Genomic DNA, 19,175 nt, shown 5'->3' on the forward strand with positions numbered 1-19,175 from the left:
CGTGATAAAACTAGTAAACTAGACCTATAATCTGAGCGCTTAGCTATAATCGCATGTAAAATAGAATACCTATTCATTTATTTTAACATTAGACGAACAAGCGAATTGTTTTTATTTTTTTTATCTATGTTATTTCATTATATTATACTAGTAAATTATTTAATAAACTATTAACTATTTAGACTAATTTTAATATTTACAAATAAAAAATATGTCCTAATTCGCTGTCCATACAACGCGACATGGTGCTCAGAATGCTGGCTGCATTTCCGCGCGGAATGGCCAAACTGATTCGTTGGCCAAGAAATGCGCTAGCTCTCCCTGTTCAGTCAATCAGCCGCTTGGCTAATTTCCTGTAGGTACAGATGATGAGCACTTGGTCCCCATGGACCTAGCGTCTCGACCCCCAAAAGGCTCAAACATGTAGGTAATACAACTTAAATATTTGCGCCGCATGACTCATGCGAACAAAAACAAATGGTAATATTTTGGTGTTAAACATAGATTTCGAATATAAAAAATATTTAATTTTACTATAATTAAGACATGACAAAACATCTGCCCCCCTAGACAAAACGCACTTTTTGATCGAATCAAAAATCGAATCCGTCAAAACTCCATACAAAAAAAGGGGTTTTCGACCACTTTTCGATTGGTTTGCGATTATAATTTGCACTTTGTCTAGACCCACTGAGGTATGTCTCGTTTCTGTCGGGTCTGGGTTTTTTTTTTACAAAACTCAGTCTAGAAAAATGGAAGATGCGGGTAGCAAGGATCCATCGTCGTTACAGAAATCCTTAGAAACATTTCTTCGACGCCCAACGTCTATGCTTGAAAAATAAACTAGATATAATAACAGTAATAATTGTTTGTTAGGTTTGGTAAGTACTGAATTTATACTTATAAGTAGTTGCTTATTTTGTAAGCACTAAAGAAACTATTATTAATCAAACAGATAGAACAAATTAATAGGCATTAAGTACGTTTGAAATGGGTAAGTAATTGGAGCTTGACCCTGGTAACACCATTTAGGTACGTGCCGATTATTAGTGATGTTGATTGTTGGTATCGAATATATCTTAACGATTTATGACTGTATTTAGATTCTATCTAGGTACGCTGTGCCTCTCACTACTCTGCGATGAATATCGATCGATACACCAAACCCGGGCGAACATTATTTTAAGAGCACCATTTGGAGACATCTCAACATCGCGTTAACGGCGTCACATTAAGTTGGTGAGTAGGTACTATACATTAATGTTTTTAACCTAGCGTTGTGTTTCTATTGATGCCAAGAATATCAACAGGTAGTACTAAAGAATGTAGGTACAGGTTCTGTTTCCTTCTGTTGCTTAATGCGTAGGTAGTTTATAGTAGGTATGCAAATCTTAATTTTTCCTTTTACAAGCATTAACAATTAGGTTCAAATTATACCCATTGCAAGATAATTAATTAGATTCAACAAGACCAATGCTGAATCCTGTATAGGTACCTAGATAACAAGTAATGCCTAGGTACCTAGTACCTACATATAACAAGTAGGTAATGTAAGTAAGTAAGGCTTTAACATAACATTTTCACCGTTAATATGCTAATGCTTTGATAAAACCAAAACAAATTTCCAAAACCAATTTGCAAAATCTAAGTAATACCAGCGCATGATGTAGGATAAATAAGTTTTATATGCGTTCATTTGTATCACTGAAAATCGCCCAAAACGCAAGTTGGCCATCAACACAAAGGCCGTATATAGAAAGAAAGCTGGAAACTTACAAGCGCTTACCGGCGCTTGCAGTAGCGGCGTAAGGAGGGGGCGGTGGGGGCGGTCCGCCCCGGGTGCCAAGCATCAGGGGGTGACAACAGTCGTGCAGATTAGTACTCACAGGCGCATCTGCATGATAAGGACTGTCATTGAATCGGTAACCCAAAAATCCTGGGGGGCACCAGACCAGACCATTCTGGGGTGCCATAGCCCCCGGCTATATATGGAGGGGGGGGGGGGGGGGGACCGCCCCGGGTGCCAAGCCATGCTACGCCGCCACTGGGCGCTTGACAGCGCTGGTAACCCGCGCAGGAAAATATAAACGCGCGCCGATAAGTACTGAACGGTGCTGACAACAACAACTGAGTTTCAACATGCGCTGGTCACCGTGCCATTCAACTTGCTTCCATTTGTGTATAGGTACCTACTTATCTACGTAACCTACATTGTTTTTTTTTATTTTCCAATTAATAAGAAAAGGAAGTCTAAAATAATAACTAAATAAGAGCTCGAAGAAACTGTCGTAAATTGTCATTCATAAAATGACAAGAAGAAATGTGAAGAAGATTAGTATTCAAACAGTAGTCCATTTATGAACAAATCGTATCATGTAATTCCTTCCTGTACCTACTTACATACTGGGAAATATTTCCCACTTTGATAAAATTTTGCATGCCGTTATGAATAAAGGGCCATAATTTCCAACAGTAAAACCTCCCTTTAACCCCACTGTTCCAGGATTTAGATATTTTCAAATTTAATATTGTATGCAAAAAATCACCTTATTATAACAATCAATCTCGTTTTGTATTTATCAAACTTTTTTCCAATTAATTAAGGGTTAAAACATGGTAGAATAATATTTTTATTTACCGTTTTGTATTTGTCAAACTTTCTTCCAATTAATTAAGGGTTAAAACCTGGTAGAATAATATTTTATCTACCGTATCAGAAGTTTCGATGTTTATTTCTTTTAAACATTAATTTAATGTCATATTTTTTAAGTTTTAAAATCATTAAAAGGTATATTAACCGAATGTGTGGAATCGATTTAATTTTCAGTGTTTCGATTCTAACTGATGAGAGATTGATTCAAAGGATTTACTCTATTCACCACAGATATGGATAGATGCAGCATGTGTAAAAAATTGTATGAAGCCGAGCGTGCCAATTTTTAAACGTCATTAGTGNATCAAACTGCTAGGGGAGGTATCCGATTTTTAATTCGACGGAATTCTGACAGCTGTCAATTTTTGACAATTCAGATGTAATAAGCCTTTTTTTGCTTCGAATTATTAAAAAATAATATGAAACGAAATTTCATCAAGTACAACTTACAAGAATGAACTATTGTTTGTTTTGTGAGTTCAATGTACACTAATTATTATGTACATTTTAGAGATTAAATAGAAAAAAACGTTTTTTTAACACAGTAAAACAACATATTATCATAAACGAAAATATGTATTGATCACCAATCATCATTATCGTCATCATAATCACCTTGGATTATAAAATTGCATCTTGTTAAATTGCTTATTTTATGAAACTAAGATTTTATTAACAAAATGATTTTCATAAAAAAGGTTTGTAACCCATGGATTATTGGCCAGGGAGTCCAGTAGTAGAAAAATAATTTCCCAATTTTTTTTGTAACTTCAAAAATATGATAATAAAAATTCAAATAACCATTATGAAATGAGCAGTACATTTTTAAGCCTTAGTTTTTCAAGTGAAACCTTAAATTCAAGAAAGGATTATTTTTTAATTTGCGAAAATGCTCTCCATTCTTAGTGGGAATGTTTCAATGTTGGCAGCACTTCTGAAATGTCAAAATTCCGTCGAATTAAAAATCAGAGTTTTATCGATATAGATGACCCACGCTGAACTGTCCCGCCAAACTCAATGACAGGGGGGCGCTACCATCGTTCAACTGTATGGTTTCCAACATGGCAAAAATCTGAACCAGCGATCCGGTATTGACGGTGGCGCCCCACTGTCAATGTCATCGACAGGACAGTCCAGTATTTTGGAACTATAGCACAATCGATAGGTATTTTTTTTAAACAGAAATTGTGAAAAAAAAAATCGCTTGTTTTATTACTATTAATTTTATTAAAATGTGTTTTTATCAGTAATTTAAGGTTAATTTACATTACTAACGTATATAATCTTTATATTTTCGTTAAATCTTTAAAGATATTCCAAAAAAAAGTCACTTTTACTTACTTTTTTTTAATTTTTCAGAACCTCATAACTTGTGAACGGGCAACTTTGGGCGCGCGCTGATAGTGTAGGATTAATAGTCAACAAGCCATAGAACAAGGCTCAAGTAGTTTCAAAGCAAGATCTGTCAAGGCTGCGTCTTTCCGTTCTATACATGGCCAGAACGCACCCATAGGAAACTGCTCGTGTATATTTTGTAGTGCCTGTTTGTAAATCGGTCACTACAAACTATACACGAATTTTGCGTACTGATCGTGTATAGTTTGGAGGAGCTTAGTAAAAAAAGTTATTTCCAAACTATACTCGATTAGTTTCTACTACACCACTTACACTGGACTAGAGTGTGTTTAGTTGACATTGATTTAGTAAAATTCAGTAAAATATGGAACTATATTTAAAATTACATTAATTTGATATTACCTATTACATAAAATATTATTATTTAAATGAATCTATAATAAATCTAGATTTTTAACACTATTGTAAATGGTTTTTGAAATTAAATTGATTAGGTAGATTTCAAATTAAATAACAATTTAATTAAAATGAGAGAGAGTGAGAGAAGAAAGTTCAACGTGCATTAAATACAATATTATGCGAGACTTTAAATGCTAGGTTTGTATTGCCGGCCGTTTGGTGTAGTGGTTCGAAACGGATTACTATTCATTCCGGAGGTAGCAGGTTCGATTCCCGCACAGTACAAATATTTGTGTGCATGAACTTATTTGTTTGTATTAGACTGGGTGTTTTCTATGATAATAAGTATGTATTTACAAAAAAAAAGTATTTAAGTATGATTATATCCGTTGTCTAGTACCGATAGTACAAGCTTTGCTTAGTTTGGGACTAGAAGCGCGGTGTAAAATGTCTAAGGATATTTATTTATTATTTATTTTATTTATTAACTTTTATCTCAAGAACAAAATCATTTTGACATATTTCCATAACTACGAGAATTGGAGAAATATCAGCCCCAAAACAAATATCTTTTCTATGGCAGAATAAGAAACACCATAAAATCCCTTATCAAAACAATGACACGTGTCGAAAGATGATTCAATGTTTAAAGTAGACACGCAGATATGAATTAATATGTAATAGAAAGAAAGGTCAATACGTCAAAATGACTAGCATGCAACTACTCGCGTATAAATTGCAATCACGCACTTATTACAATACATACATGATTAGTCCGTATGCGTACTGGCGATGTATATTTTGGAGTAAGATAATTGACCTAAGTCAATACAAAGTATACGCGAGCAGTACGCAGCATATGCGTACTGGTCGTGTATAGTTTGGAGGAGCTTAGTAAATAAAGTAATTTCCAAACTATACTCGATTAGTTTCACACCCTTGCGTTCTGGCTATGTATAGAACGGAAAGACGCGTCAAGGCTTAGTAGAAATCGACCACTTTATGTTTCATTCCATACAACGAAAATGGAAAATATTTTTTTCCAGCCAAACTATTGGTTTTAGAGAAAAACTTGTGCAGCATTTATTCATCAGAATAACGTAACTTATCGATAAGTATTTTTTTCAAATAGAAATTGTGAAAAAATTCGCTATGTCCATTAATCTCAATTTCGATCCATAGTGTAACGCCACAAATTTTTTGAGACTCAAAGGGTCAAAGGGTGGGAAGCTATGGAAAGGGGTATCAAGGGTATCATTTAATATCCTTCATTATATCAATAACTCATGTCCCATCCCACTTGGTCCCATTTTCTAAACTCGTCTCACAACTTGAAAATAGCACAAAATTACGTCGACCTCGAAGAAGAAGGGACGGGAGCTCTAATCTATATCTGTGGACGGGAGCAACATTGGCAACCGCTGGCAACACTGTCGTAGCCATAGATTAGAGTCTAATCTATGGCTACGACAACCATTAGACCATTAGACCAGTGTTGCCAGAAGGTTACTTTTGTAACCTTTTTGGTTACTTTTGAACTGCTGTGGTTACTTTTAGGTTACACTAATGAAAAGGTTACTTTTAGGTGATTTTTCAGAAATTGTAGAATTAACTTTACAGGTTATTCAGTAAAAAATATTAATAGTGACAATTTAAAAATTATGTCATAAAGTGCATTTAAACTTGAATTTGATTTATTATTTGTTAAGAAAAATGAGTTTTAGCGAATGTTTTTCGATAATAAAACGCAAGTCCATGAAACGTTTTTATACGACTGGTCACTTTTCGTATTTAGATGATCAATTGTATTCATTTTCCATCCATGAACAACCTTACACCATTCTACGTTGTTGAAGTTACCTCACACTGACTATCAAGCCGCAATCAGTCAAGACCTGAAAAAGATATGGCATGAGTACTGGACAATTACTAGTATGGAAAAGGGAAAATGGTATGCTAAGATCCAAGGAAGCCCGCCCGCCAAACCTTGGTACCATCGGAGGAATGAGAATATAGATAACAGGAAGTTTATAACCATCATAAATAGGCTGAGATTTGGCCATTGCCACGCTCCCACTCACCTGAAGAGGCTCAACTTGATTCCGAGCCCTGAATGTACATATTGCAATGAAGAGCTTGCTGATTTGGAACACATAATCTTGAAATGTAGAAGTTTTGGAGTTCAGAGACTGGTCATGATCGACGACCTTCAATCTATTTGTGAACGTGTACCAGAGTCGTTGGACGAGCTCTTGAAGGATCCGAAACTTTTCAAACCCTTATATACTTTCGTGGTTTCAACTCTGGGAACTATTTGAGAAGAGAATATCAGTGAATCAGTTGGAAATGTTGGAATCATCAGTGCTGTGCATCAGTGCAGTGAACTCAGTGAAGTGTCAAACACAGATGTGATGGTGTCAAATTCAAACAAAAGTTCAACGGACTTCAAAGACTGGCTTAAAAGGGCTTGCACCCAGAGCCGTGAAAACTATAAAAAAAAAAAAAAAAACCCGACTGGCAACACTGGATTAGACACAGTGTTTTGCACAGAGTACCTGTCTCCTGTCTCATCTGTCCGCTCCGCTAATAAAATAAATCGCTACATCCCTATTTAATTCCCGATCGTGTTATTTTTTTTTGTTCTGTGTTTTGCACCATTGCTCCATTGTAAAATCAATACTCACTTATTCTGCGTTGCTTGAAGATTACCTGTCGTGGCGTGGAATTAAATTCTCAATCGTCTGCTGCTGTGCTGTGTGGTTACTTACGTGACACCTGTGTATTTATCGATCCAAACCATTGAAATAAATATTCATCAATCATGTAAGTAATGTACTTAATTGCTCCAACCAAGGGCCCCAACAGATTAAAGAGAGTGCATGCATAGAGAGTAATGGCTGTGGTGTTTTTGTCTCAGTGATAAAGTTTTACTAGTATTTTTTATAGAAGATCCTAAATTATGTTCGAAGTTTTTAACATTGATTGACAGGTAGTCAAAGTAAAGAAAAGAGTCAGAGGGTAGTGTTTTGTACCCAATAAACTCCGCTAAAAGTAGCCTCTTGCAGTTTGGTCAGAGAGTAGTTCTTCAGGGTCAGGATAGGTAATCTTAAAATTCACTTTTAGATTTTTATATTCTAATTAACTATTTAGGCAGGTAGGTATAGTTAGAAAATGTTAGATTTCTATGTAAATTATACCCTCAATTTTTCTAATTTGGTGGGTAATAGAGTAAGCAGCATGTGGTGCCAAGAGAAATTCCTCATTATTATTGAAACAATGATTGAATTTTTTATAGTTATGATAGAATTAATGGTACTATTAATTTACATTGGTATTTTAATAGATTGCACAAATCTGATGTGGGCACGGAAACGCAGATAATAATCTTAGCTGTAAACGCTTGTCACATACAGTGTGAGTTTGTGTTTGCCTCAACATTTATTGTGCGACCTAGGGGAAGAGTAATGTTGGGAGGCCCAAGGAAAGGTGGGCGGATGACATAAGGAGAACAACTGGCTCGACCTAGCCCAAGACAGGCATGAGTGAAGCGAGTTGAAGGAGGCATTTGCTCATATAGGGTGCCACAATTTTATATTTATTTATTTTGCTGAAAAAGTTATATATTGTTACAGAGATCATGGCTTCAAGAACATTTCGCAAAATTTATGGTGGTGCTGAACTACCGCCACTGGAGGGGAACTCTGATGAAGAGTTTGCACCCCATTACGCGAAAGAAATTAAGTCAAAATTTTCAGGGGTAAGCTTCCTATTTTACTTTACATTTTGTTAAATGCTAGCGATCAAAATTATGACATTGATAAATGACATCTATTTTTTTGTGTATTAAAAATTATTATTGCTCAGCGCTCAGCACTGTCTCTTATTTAAGCTAACCGAATTTAATGTTATTATCAGCAAAGCGAAATCTACTACATCTGACACTTGTAGCAACAAGTGTTGTAGGTGTAGTATATCTTTTCCCTTTAAATGCGATCAATTTAATTTTTATCAGCTTTACTTAATAATTTAGCTCATGCCGAGTGTTTCTTTTGTTATTCAAAATGTTCATTTTTTTTGTTCAATAGTTGGTTGTAAGTTCGAATTCGGAATCTGAGCAAGAGGGGCCAGAGAAAAGTGATGATGATTCTTATATGATTCCGGCTGAGACAAAATCAAAAAAGAAAAATAACAAAAAGAAGCAACGACGAGCCAAAAACAAAAATGCCAGTGCTGACATGCCAGAGGTATGATATGTGTAAACAATGCATTCTTTGAGTTGTGATAGTTACAGTCTAGCATTTTGCTGCTTTTGTGTTTTCCCTTCCGGAAATATTTTGTTAATAATTAATAAATTAATTCATGTTGTCATATTATTAATTGATTTTTCATACAAAACTTCCATAATCATTTTGATCTCACATAATTTTTAGGATAAAAAGTATCCTGTCTTTTCAAAGTTTCAAACTACATAATATCTTCATGCCATATCTAGAAAAAGAGTTTAATAAAGTTGCTATCCCATGCCCATCCCATCATTATCTTTAGGTAAATATTATGTTCCGAGAACACGAGGCGGCGGCTCGCTCAGTGAATCAATAACGCGCCGGGCCGGTTACCTAGGTTACCTAGACACCTAGCTACGAGTTACCACGCAAAAGCAAAGTCGATACAGACGGTCGCCACGCGCCCCCTCTGGCCGCGCAGTCCGCGCCTGCGCGAATATAATGTGACCTTTTTATTTATTTACTTGTCTCGAAACGATTTTACACGGGCTATTATCGCGCAGATTTCATTTTAATACGCTTATCTTCACCTCTACAATGCTCATAGTTTTACCAAATCTTGTAAGTTGGCTTCAATCTACTTATAGTCGTGTTGATTTAAAACTTTTTAAGTGAATATAAACTCGAAAGACTAGTTTATTACTAATTTGGTACCATCGAACGTATTGGGCTACACTTTGGGCCTGTATCCTGTATCCTTTTAGAGAGGTTTGATTGATACTGAACTAGGACTTCATTTAGAAACCGTTTCATACGCATCTACGTATCACATCCACATAATGGCGCACGATCCACGTTTCTTTACGGTTTGTGATTTAGGTACGCATAAATTATGCAATGTGGCGCGATAAATATTAACTACATATTATTATTAGGAAGCTGTTCCAGCGTTTGTAATATATCAATTGTTTACCTATAAATAAACCTAATGGCCTCCACTTTCACGATGGTAACTATTCCTTCAATCAAACAGTACTTAGGAGATTAGATTTTTTATTGGTTGAGTAGGAGATTAGATATTTGATTGGTCGTTATTTTTTTTGTGGGAGCCCCTGTTCATAAGAACTTTATAAGATTTTAAGGCATTTAAGTACACAGTCCCTTAATGTTTAGTGTAACATAAGCTGAGCTTTTCATGTAATGAAATTAAAATTTCAAATATTTTTAGTTGGACGAAATAGATAAATCCGTAATGGAAGTTAATGCTCTTCTTGGAAAACCGCCACCAGCAGCTCTGGTGCAGGAAAAAAAAGTGGACCCTAGGAAAGTGCTTTTCTCAGTAAAGGCTAAGCATTTGGACTTTAATAATGAATTAAAAAGGATTTTTGGATCAGAATCCCTTGATGAAGCTCACGGCAAGTATGTATCTTATAGAATGCTCTAGTTTAATGTTAATGCGACATGCAAGCAGTAATTTAATACGGATCGTTTGACGCTATATTAAAAGATGGACGTTCAATTTCTTGAGTTTTTTTAATAATTTATAAAAAACTAATTCACGCTTAATTTTCAGAAAATATCGCCCCCACAATGTAGTCAAATACAGGCGGGCAGCAATAGTTCCTATTCTAGAAAACAGACATTATGTCAGCGTGGGTAAGTTATAATTACCAATTGTTAAGTGTTATTAAAACAATATTATTTGTTCTTTGAATGTGGTTAATGAATGTTTTTATATTTTTAGGACTGTCGATGTCTGTCCACCGTCGTGAGAATGATCCGCTGTCATATTTCACCTTTGACCACAACAGAGAGTACCAGGCCATGCACCAACGTGTTCTTGAGCTTGTGACCCAGGATGAAGTGTTACCCCCAGACGATCGGAGGAGCATTCACATTGAGGGAATGTTGCAAGTAAGTGTATTCTGATGATGACTTCTGGGCCTTTACTACTAGTTACTACCAGGCAGGCACTTGCAATTTGAGTGTCATCACATCAATCAATACAATAATTTTTCATAAGAAATAACTTGTAAATTATTAAAATATGCCGTCTCACTTAGCTTTTTTTTTACTTTTTCAAAGAAGATCTGCAAAGATTGATGTAATCAAAATGAATTTTCTTTAAAATTCTTTGTTCTGCATTTAAACATCACGGAACATGAATACAGAAGTTGATACAGTTTTTTGTAGTCGCTGTAGGCTGGTTTGTTGTCATTTATATTTTTTTTAAATCCTTTACAGAGTACAGATTACATGTTCCGTGCTGAAGAGTACACTGCGGCCAATAACCTGCTAGAGCAAATTATTTCGTATTTGCACTACGTAGCGCATCCGTGCTTCAACTTAACAGATGTAAGTAATATCCTAAACATGGATTCATTTAATATGACATTGCCGAGATGTTTATGTGTCTAGTGATTTATAGCAAACATATATTTATGATTGCAAATTGAGTTAGGATACCAAGACTTCAACTTCTGAGTCGATTTTTATCATTTTATATTTACAAAATTATCAGTTCAGGTTCTATCGGGGCGGATACAAAACATTACAGTTTTCAACATTTATTGCCATTTAGACTGACGAATAACATTTTGCAGCAATCAATCCGCTTGGAGTACAAGTACTTGGAAAACAGGCCTTTCCACATCGCCGTTCTGAAGTATTGCCACATGCTTACAAATAAGGCCTGCCACCGCACCGCTTTGGAGTTGGCCAAGCTGCTCCTAAACCTGGATCCGTCCGATCCCCTGGCTATCATATACGTCATCGACGCCATAGCTCTTCGAGCCAGGGAGCACCAGTGGTTGATCGACGCCATTGACTACTGGAAGCAAGAGCGCGACGCGGAATACTTGTTCAATATTAAGTATTCCTACGCAATGGCCCATTTCCATGTTGCTAAGAAGAACAAGAGTGAGTATTTATTTGTTATGAGAATCCAAACAATATTTTTTTAAATCTAAGTTGGTTTTGTGAATACAATGATCTGCATTATGCGAATTGTAGACCAGGAGCTAAGCTAATAGACACAGTGTTCCATAGTTGAGTGCAAACTGCATGACACTTGGGGAATTGTTCATTTTTCGGCGTTATAGAGTTCGTGATGTTTTAAAGAGTTTACACTGTATATTTTGCTTCTCGTCTTAACCATCTTAAACACTTTCAGCTAACGATTTCACCCGAGCCGACGAGCTGCTGAAAGACGCTCTTCTCCACTACCCCACGATCGCAGCCAGGATTTTTGAGAACTGCAAGCAAGATTGCGCCAATCTCTACAACCACGCGTATTTCAGCCTCAGTGGCGAGGACAAGTAAGTACTTTTGCAGTTTAAATTGGGTTTACTTTCGATTTTCAGCACAAATAACTTAATATTCCAAAAAAATAAGAAGATTGTTCACATTGTGTTAATTTTGGACATTCATCACGAAGAAAGATTAAACACATTTCAAAAGTGATCACCTACTTTTATAATAATTATTTAATTTGCACAATGAATAAAGAAACGGTTGCATGTGTGTAAAATTTATTTACCCTGCTAAATGAACCCTTGGTAATGAGCATTGAGACATCATCATCATTTCAGTCACAAGACGTCCACTGCTGAACATAGGCCTCCCCCAATAATTTCCAGATTGTCCGGTAGGTAGCGGCCTGCATCCAGTGCATTGAGACTGATGAAATGAAAATCAGTTGTTTGTTGTTGCCATATTAATGTGTCGCCAAGTCAATTTAAATTGTATCTTTTATTGAATCCCATATTTTGAGGGGAGAATAGTAATGACTCATGAACAATGAGCGTCTGATAACAAGTTGTAAACTAAATAATTTGTACATTATTTCATGAATAAAGCAAGTAAAGTAATAGTTAAAACATAACAAGCTAGACTCGAGTGTATTCTTGAAACATATTGCTCATCTGTATTCTCATAACTCATAGTACTGTTCAGGGTCGTCTTTAATATACTAGGGCCCTGGACACTTAAAGATCAAGGGGCCCTTATCATCTGGAAAAAAGTATTTGAGCAACCCCTCGGACGCAGGGCCCTGGGCACGTGCCCAGTGGGACATTACTATCTAACAAAAAAATAGCTGTCGTGATCGAAGCAAAAAGATCCAGTTACAGTCGTCAAAACAATAAATCGATGTAATGCAGGTTCCCTGAGAAGGTGACTACAGCCATGATCCTTCACGCCAAGCTCGTGTGCTGGCGTTGGCGCGAGCCCAAGGTGAAGCAGTGGTTCCTCAAGAACCTCAACGAGCTCGTGCATCAGCTCGACAACGATCCCGCGGTCAAGGTAAGCTCGACACTCTTAGGCTGAGTTGCACCACCTAACTTTGACCGTAACTATAACGATAATCGGTGATTTTTTTATGAAGGTTGACGGATATACAGGGTGTTTGGCGCATCGTGTGCCAAAATTATTTGGCGGATAGAATGGGTCATTTCCTATATTTTCACCCCCCATAACACGTTCCATGTCAGGCGGCTACTTTCATATTAAGTTTTTTAGTAATTTCACCAAAANACCTAACACCCTGTATAGTTAGAAGAATGCCCAAAAATCGACCTACCATTACACACTGTGTCCTACAGTTTCGCCTCCCAGAGGAGAATCAGAGACTGCAGAGGTTCTTCTCCACTTTCTACTGCACAGTGAACCTGGGCGGGTTCATGGGCATGATCGTGACGCCTGCGCTACGCAGGAGCGTCATGTGCTTCGGCGACGACGCGTGCTACGCGCTGGGCTTCGGCTTCCCGGCGCTGCTGGTGCTCATATCCATTGGTCAGTACTCGCATCAGTTGGAGACTGCAGAGGTTCTCCACTTTCTACTGCACAGTGAAGACTAATCCATCTAGTTAGGCTTTATTATCTAAGCTTTTAGCTATCTATGTGGCTATTGGATCAGAAAATGTAAGGAAGTTCATAAAAACAGTTGTTTAAATTAATAAGAAATTTTTTTTCTTCTTCTTATTTACTTAACCTACACCACAGATGACTGAGGTTAAAAAAAATTCCGGCGTTAAATTTTTTATAAACTCATAAAGCTTTCAACTTTCAGTTATTTTTNTGTGTTACAGTCAAAGTAAGATAGTGCAAACCCTGCCTTAAATTCAAACTCTTTATTACCTTGCGCTTAACTGAGTCAGGGCCTGAGGTAACAGGATGGCTGATATCGAAGAAGGAGGTTAAGGCTTTTATTTTCGCACACCATTGTCTATTAAGCTTTGCAGTTACTCGTGTGTACGTATTTTTCTATGATCGAAGTAAATTATTCACGTGTGCCAATTTTTAAACCGCGCGCAGCGGATAAAAAAAAATTTTTCTTTACGTAGGTAAATCGATAACTTACTGATTCTGAGCCGCTCCTAAAAATGTGGACACTGATTGCAAATTCAACCTGTATAATGTAGCGTACTGTTCTCTTGCAGGCACGTTCTGAGCAGATCTCCCGTATTCGGCACTCGCTCTACGCTGCGTGCCCGGAACAAATTCACCGCCACATGCACGTGATCAAACCCATGGCTAACCTCCTGGTCGAGTGGGTAAGTTTCTTTTAAATACACTATTTAGCTTTAAGATCCGTATAGATCGCGCAACCTGTCAACCGCTTTGCAATGGAGGAAAGTCGAACCTTAACTTCGAACTCCTATGTTCTTCTGAATTATTTCGTTGCGGTTCCAAATACAATTTAACTTTCCCCCGGGACAAACTTGACCTTCACTGGTTGGATTTTTATTGGCGGCCAAGCTGTAGATCCTGGCTACACAGGAGTTGCAGCTGTGGGAACGTGAGGTGGGAATAGTCCCGTACTCCCGTTATAGGTCGCGCAACCAGAGTTGAGGCGATCAACACATGCAAATGTTATCTTGTATAAATGAGGCCTCTTACACACAGCTACGACCGACACCCGTCAATACGAATTTAGAATGAAAGTCATGTATAGTTCCAAAATACTGGACTGTCCTGTCGATGACATTGACAGTGGGGCGCCACCGTCAATACCGGATCGCTGGTTCAGATTTTTGCCATGTTGGAAACCATATAGTTGAACGATGGTAGCGCCCCCCTGTCATTGAGTTTGGTGGGACAGTTCAGCGTGGGTCATCTATAGCTTACTTTTACTTATACGTGACGTAAAGTTACGACATAGACTATTTGACACCATTCCCCAATAATTCGAAATCACAAACTGTTTTAAGATACTTCATTCTGGTCTTAATAAAAACTTAATTAAATTTAAATTACCTGCAAAATAAGATTTTTGGTTGCATTGTATTTGATAAAAGTAGTTTAATTGAGTTGACAAAATAGTGATGTCACTTGCTTGTATTGCCATACAAAATCTAAGTCTCGTTTTGACAGTTATAAAAAGTACGTCAAAATTGATTAATGTTGTCAAATAGTCTAAAAACGCAATCGCGTGTTCTTTTTTAAATCGTCGTGGTGTGGGTTGTTTTGTGTGTGAATAGCGCCTTGATTGTGTGTGCGTGTATAGGAGCTGCCAAGGATGACGCGCCAGACCTCGTTTAACCCCATGCCGCCAGCGAACACCATCAATCGGTACCATTACGGCGTCGACTTAGGTCTCGACCCCCGAAACGTGACGCACTATTTGGGACTCTTCAATGCTTTCACGTTAGTATGATGCATCTACGACAGCGAACAGCCGCTACAGTTTGAGCGATATAAATCTGGATATACGGTGGAATTTTTGATAAATTATTATCCCTAAAACGCCATCACTTGCGTATCATAGTTTAGGCTAGATGTTTGCTTGCGTAATGCATTGTTAGATGTTTTTGCCGAGAAAATTTTTCTTGGTCGTTTTTATAGTTTTTAAAAAAGTACATGTGTAGAATATAATTATTGTTAACTTTCTCATTTTGAGAAAGTATTTTTTTATTGCTTAGTAATTTACTTTACTATCACCACTATTTCCGCTCTTTGTACTTTCGTCTTCTGGTATATTCGTGTAATTTGCCAAAATAAGTATTATGAAACGCGCTTCGTGGCATGGTTAGCGACAGTAATTACTAATTATGTACATAATTTTTATGTGAAACATGGCAGAAAATGCCAATGAGCAGGGTCAATGTACTTTTACTCCGATTTATTTCGCTCAAACCAAATCGGCGAATCAATAGTAATTTATTTTCAAATAAAATGTTGATTTTAAACAAAGTACTTTTATTGTTTTAACACCACGAATTGTTAAAATACATTTCGCCCAAATACTGATGCAACGCGATGAGTTAAGGCTGGCGTTTTTAAGCATTGTCAACGATGTTATATTTTATATTACCGAAATATCATTATTTACCAGGTTGGTAAAAGCTAGCAGTGAGTGCAGGTTACCCATTTTTCCAAAATTTCGCACATTATAATTAAATTGTTCTATTTCTACTGTTATTCATATATTTCCAGGATGTTAGGGTTATGGTCATGGTCCAAAACCACTGTCTTAGTTTTCTTCAACCTGTCGTTGATAATAGAGATTTAATTCCCTAATAATTATGGATCCTGTTCTGACATTAAATGTAAACAGCCTTTATTTTGAGTGTATCTTCAGTTTTTGGTAATGATGTCGTTGTCCAGTATGTTAGTTCTAACTGCACTGGATAAAACAGTACTACTATAGTAAAATAGAAAAGTAAAACTTCTTTAGAGCGAGTATCCGCAATTCTACTACAAAAATTATTATTGTATTTTGCTTTGACAACGTGAAATACTTTTCATAAGCTGCCAAATCGCGATTTTTATGTTATTAGAGATTTGTGACGTCATTTGTTTGCAACTCAATCTCTGTATAATCTACCTATTTTGGTTTTGTCTTAGAGTACCTTCTGTACTCGCCACTCTGCCCAGTGAAGCTGGAAAAATTCTTACAGCTACCAGCGCGCGGCCCTTGAAAAATTCACGTATAATAGAGATGGCGGTTCTGTTCACGTCTGTTTCAAGACAAAAACAAAGATGTTTTACTTTTCTTTACTGTGTAATTGTATGTTCGTGAATGTCAGTAGTTAGATTGGTGTTTTAAAATAATACCTTTAGAGGGATTGATTTAGATTTAACAACAGTGCCGTTGTGTACTAAAAGAGATCGGGAGTTATGTTAGAGGAGAGGAGGTAATAACAAAATACTCTAAAAAAGGTTCCGAGTTTCTGGAAATTAAACGTCATAATGGTTTATAAAGGTGTTATTTTGAATTCGGTTTTTAATTCGAGTCAATGTTTGAGCCATATTTGCTATAGGTAGCGAATTATCATTTGGACAATTCGTATAGTTCATTATTTGTTTAGTTTTTTTTTATGATGACTCGAATTAAATGTCAAGTATAGTTGTTGTTCTACGTAGGACAGATTTTTCAATTACTAATAGGAAAGAAATAACAATCGCCTTTTTCGTGAATTGAAACTTGACAATTGAAAAATCAATCCTTCATTGTTCGTGTAATATAGTGCCGTCGCACACCCGGCTTATAATCGAGTTTCAGTACTAAGACTCAAGGAAATCAGTAAAGTACTATGATAGTTAAGTAAACCCTTATAACTAATAAAGATCTTTTTATTTATTTGTATTTATAGTTCATTAATTGACGGGAGGTAATGTAATGTTACTGAGGTTAGAGCATTATATTTACGTAACCGGGTGTGCAGCAGCGCAGTATAACAGCATTGTGATATTTCATGATAATGCTACAATTTAATTATTGACATATAAAATACCAGTCAATTTCCTGTGCAATACGTGCCAAGTTACAATCCGCACGCTGCTAATTTCAAGCCAATCACGAAAGTCTCGTGTACAAGGCAATAGTTGCACGATAATGAAACAAAATGATTTCGACATAGCCCGAAAAAATGGTGGTGTTACATTCAGATAATTTTCATTGAGGGGATACATTAAGTAGAAATCTACATTTAAACAAGAATGTTCATCACAGGTTTAATATTACTTATCCCAGCGAAATCAGCGCGTTATGAAAGGAACCTACTTTAAAGCGCTGGCCAAGCGAACGCGAATTTTAAATGTTTTTACCCTCCTCCCGGTGCTCATAGAAACTGATATCGATTTTTTTTCCTGAAACGGAGGTTTAACGGAGTCCGAATCTTTAAATTTGTTTTATAAAAGAAATATGAAACCTTTGGTAAGAAAATTAAAACCTTACATATAAATCAAGTGAATTGGTATTATTATGGCTTTGCGAGCAAAAGTAAAAATAGGTACGTTTGTAAAGCGCATAACCATTTTGTGCAAGAGTTCAGTGATGAGTAATTTTCATACAATTTCTAGATGCACAGTCGCGGCGCCACTAACGTGACAAACGCGATTGTGTTGCATTTCTAGAAATTGTATGAAAACTAGTAGTGGCGCGACTGTAGCGCATTCTCACGCCTCTAATTTGAAGGCGCCCTAAGTTTTGCTGTCGTCATGCGCTACGAAAACTCCGTTATGCCTCCGCACGCATTCCCGTGGGAGAAAAGCGGATGAAGAGATTAAATGTTATCCAAGAAATCCGAATTTTTGGGTGCGGAACCAGTGTTCCCCTCGATCCCCAATTTATTCCATTGGTAAGTGCTTCTGTTGTATAAAGTTCAATAAAATTGTTTGTAGTTTCGTGGCTCTACTAAAAACGTAACCAATAAAACCAAATACATTTTTAGCACTTATTCTAACGACACTTTGTATATAAGGTGGCCGGAGTAGTAATGCCCATAACTAAAATTTACTTACTTCCTAGATTACAAGCACTAACCAATACGTTAGATAAATAAGCTTATTGAAGCTTTTTCGCTTTGTTGGGGTTCCGTGCAAGCTTGGGCCTTAATAACTTTACCTGTCTCTGCCTGTCACAGGCAATTTCCACAAAAGTCAATAATTGATATTTAATGGTGATCCCAGAAACATATTTTTTTTAAATAAGGAGGCAAATTACGGGGCAATCAATTGGCAACTTGAAAAATTTACGTTTTCCGGTAAGTAACTATAAATTGGTAAATATTTTTAAAAATTATCTTTACTAAGTAAAATTTATTAAAATTTAGCACATTCAGACTTGTGATGTGAGTAAATGTACAGAACCCACTGCACTCGGCCGATGTTTGACTAGGTAAATGTAAGACTAACAAACTAAATGAGTACCTATTTTGTAACATCACCATTTTCCATCGCATTCATATACTTACCATCATCTCGCTGCACGTGCCTGTTAATATATCTAATGTATTTAAGTATTTATATTATGTATGTATTTAGTAAGCACAACATTTCGAAGCCGCAGACCCGCTTAAGATTTCTTAAAAAAATGCAGTTTAGACTAGGCGCAGACCACCGATTTTTAGTAGGCCGATAGTTGTGCCCGATTTTAAATTGTATGAAGAATCGGCCAAATCGAATCGGTGTAATGTGCGCACTACCATACATGCCCATTGCCTATACTGATCAACTGCCCGACTACTGATAAACTATCGGCCGATGAAAAATCGTTGGTCTGCGCCTAGGCTAATAGCGATATAATGTCGACGACTAATCTT

General features: G+C 36.6%; 1 protein-coding gene and 1 long non-coding RNA gene across 2 annotated transcripts in view; one reads left to right on the forward strand and one right to left on the reverse strand.

The window, feature by feature from the left end:
* Positions 1-6,244: 6,244 nt before the first annotated feature.
* Positions 6,245-6,818, reverse strand: LOC114365294 (uncharacterized). Its single transcript, XR_003656934.1, has 2 exons — positions 6,490-6,818; positions 6,245-6,303 (listed from the first exon to the last, which is right to left on the reverse strand). It is a non-coding gene; the product is annotated as an uncharacterized LOC114365294 (long non-coding RNA).
* A 113-nt stretch (positions 6,819-6,931) lies between these two features.
* Positions 6,932-19,175, forward strand: part of LOC114365313 (uncharacterized) — a 37,696-nt gene continuing 25,452 nt past the window's right edge. The window contains exons 1-12 of the mRNA XM_028321844.1: positions 6,932-7,231; positions 8,041-8,165; positions 8,494-8,652; positions 9,860-10,050; positions 10,205-10,287; positions 10,376-10,545; positions 10,876-10,986; positions 11,235-11,550; positions 11,804-11,948; positions 12,792-12,933; positions 14,070-14,183; positions 15,137-15,276. Coding sequence (XP_028177645.1) covers positions 8,046-8,165; positions 8,494-8,652; positions 9,860-10,050; positions 10,205-10,287; positions 10,376-10,545; positions 10,876-10,986; positions 11,235-11,550; positions 11,804-11,948; positions 12,792-12,933; positions 14,070-14,183; positions 15,137-15,276 — 1,691 coding nt within the window. The 5' untranslated portion in view covers positions 6,932-7,231; positions 8,041-8,045. The remainder of the gene's footprint in view (positions 7,232-8,040; positions 8,166-8,493; positions 8,653-9,859; positions 10,051-10,204; positions 10,288-10,375; positions 10,546-10,875; positions 10,987-11,234; positions 11,551-11,803; positions 11,949-12,791; positions 12,934-14,069; positions 14,184-15,136; positions 15,277-19,175) is intronic.

The sequence above is a fragment of the Ostrinia furnacalis genome, unplaced genomic scaffold, assembly GCF_004193835.3.
Source record: "Ostrinia furnacalis isolate ACB-3 unplaced genomic scaffold, ASM419383v2 OfSCF7582, whole genome shotgun sequence".
Lineage (NCBI taxonomy): Eukaryota > Metazoa > Arthropoda > Insecta > Lepidoptera > Crambidae > Ostrinia > Ostrinia furnacalis.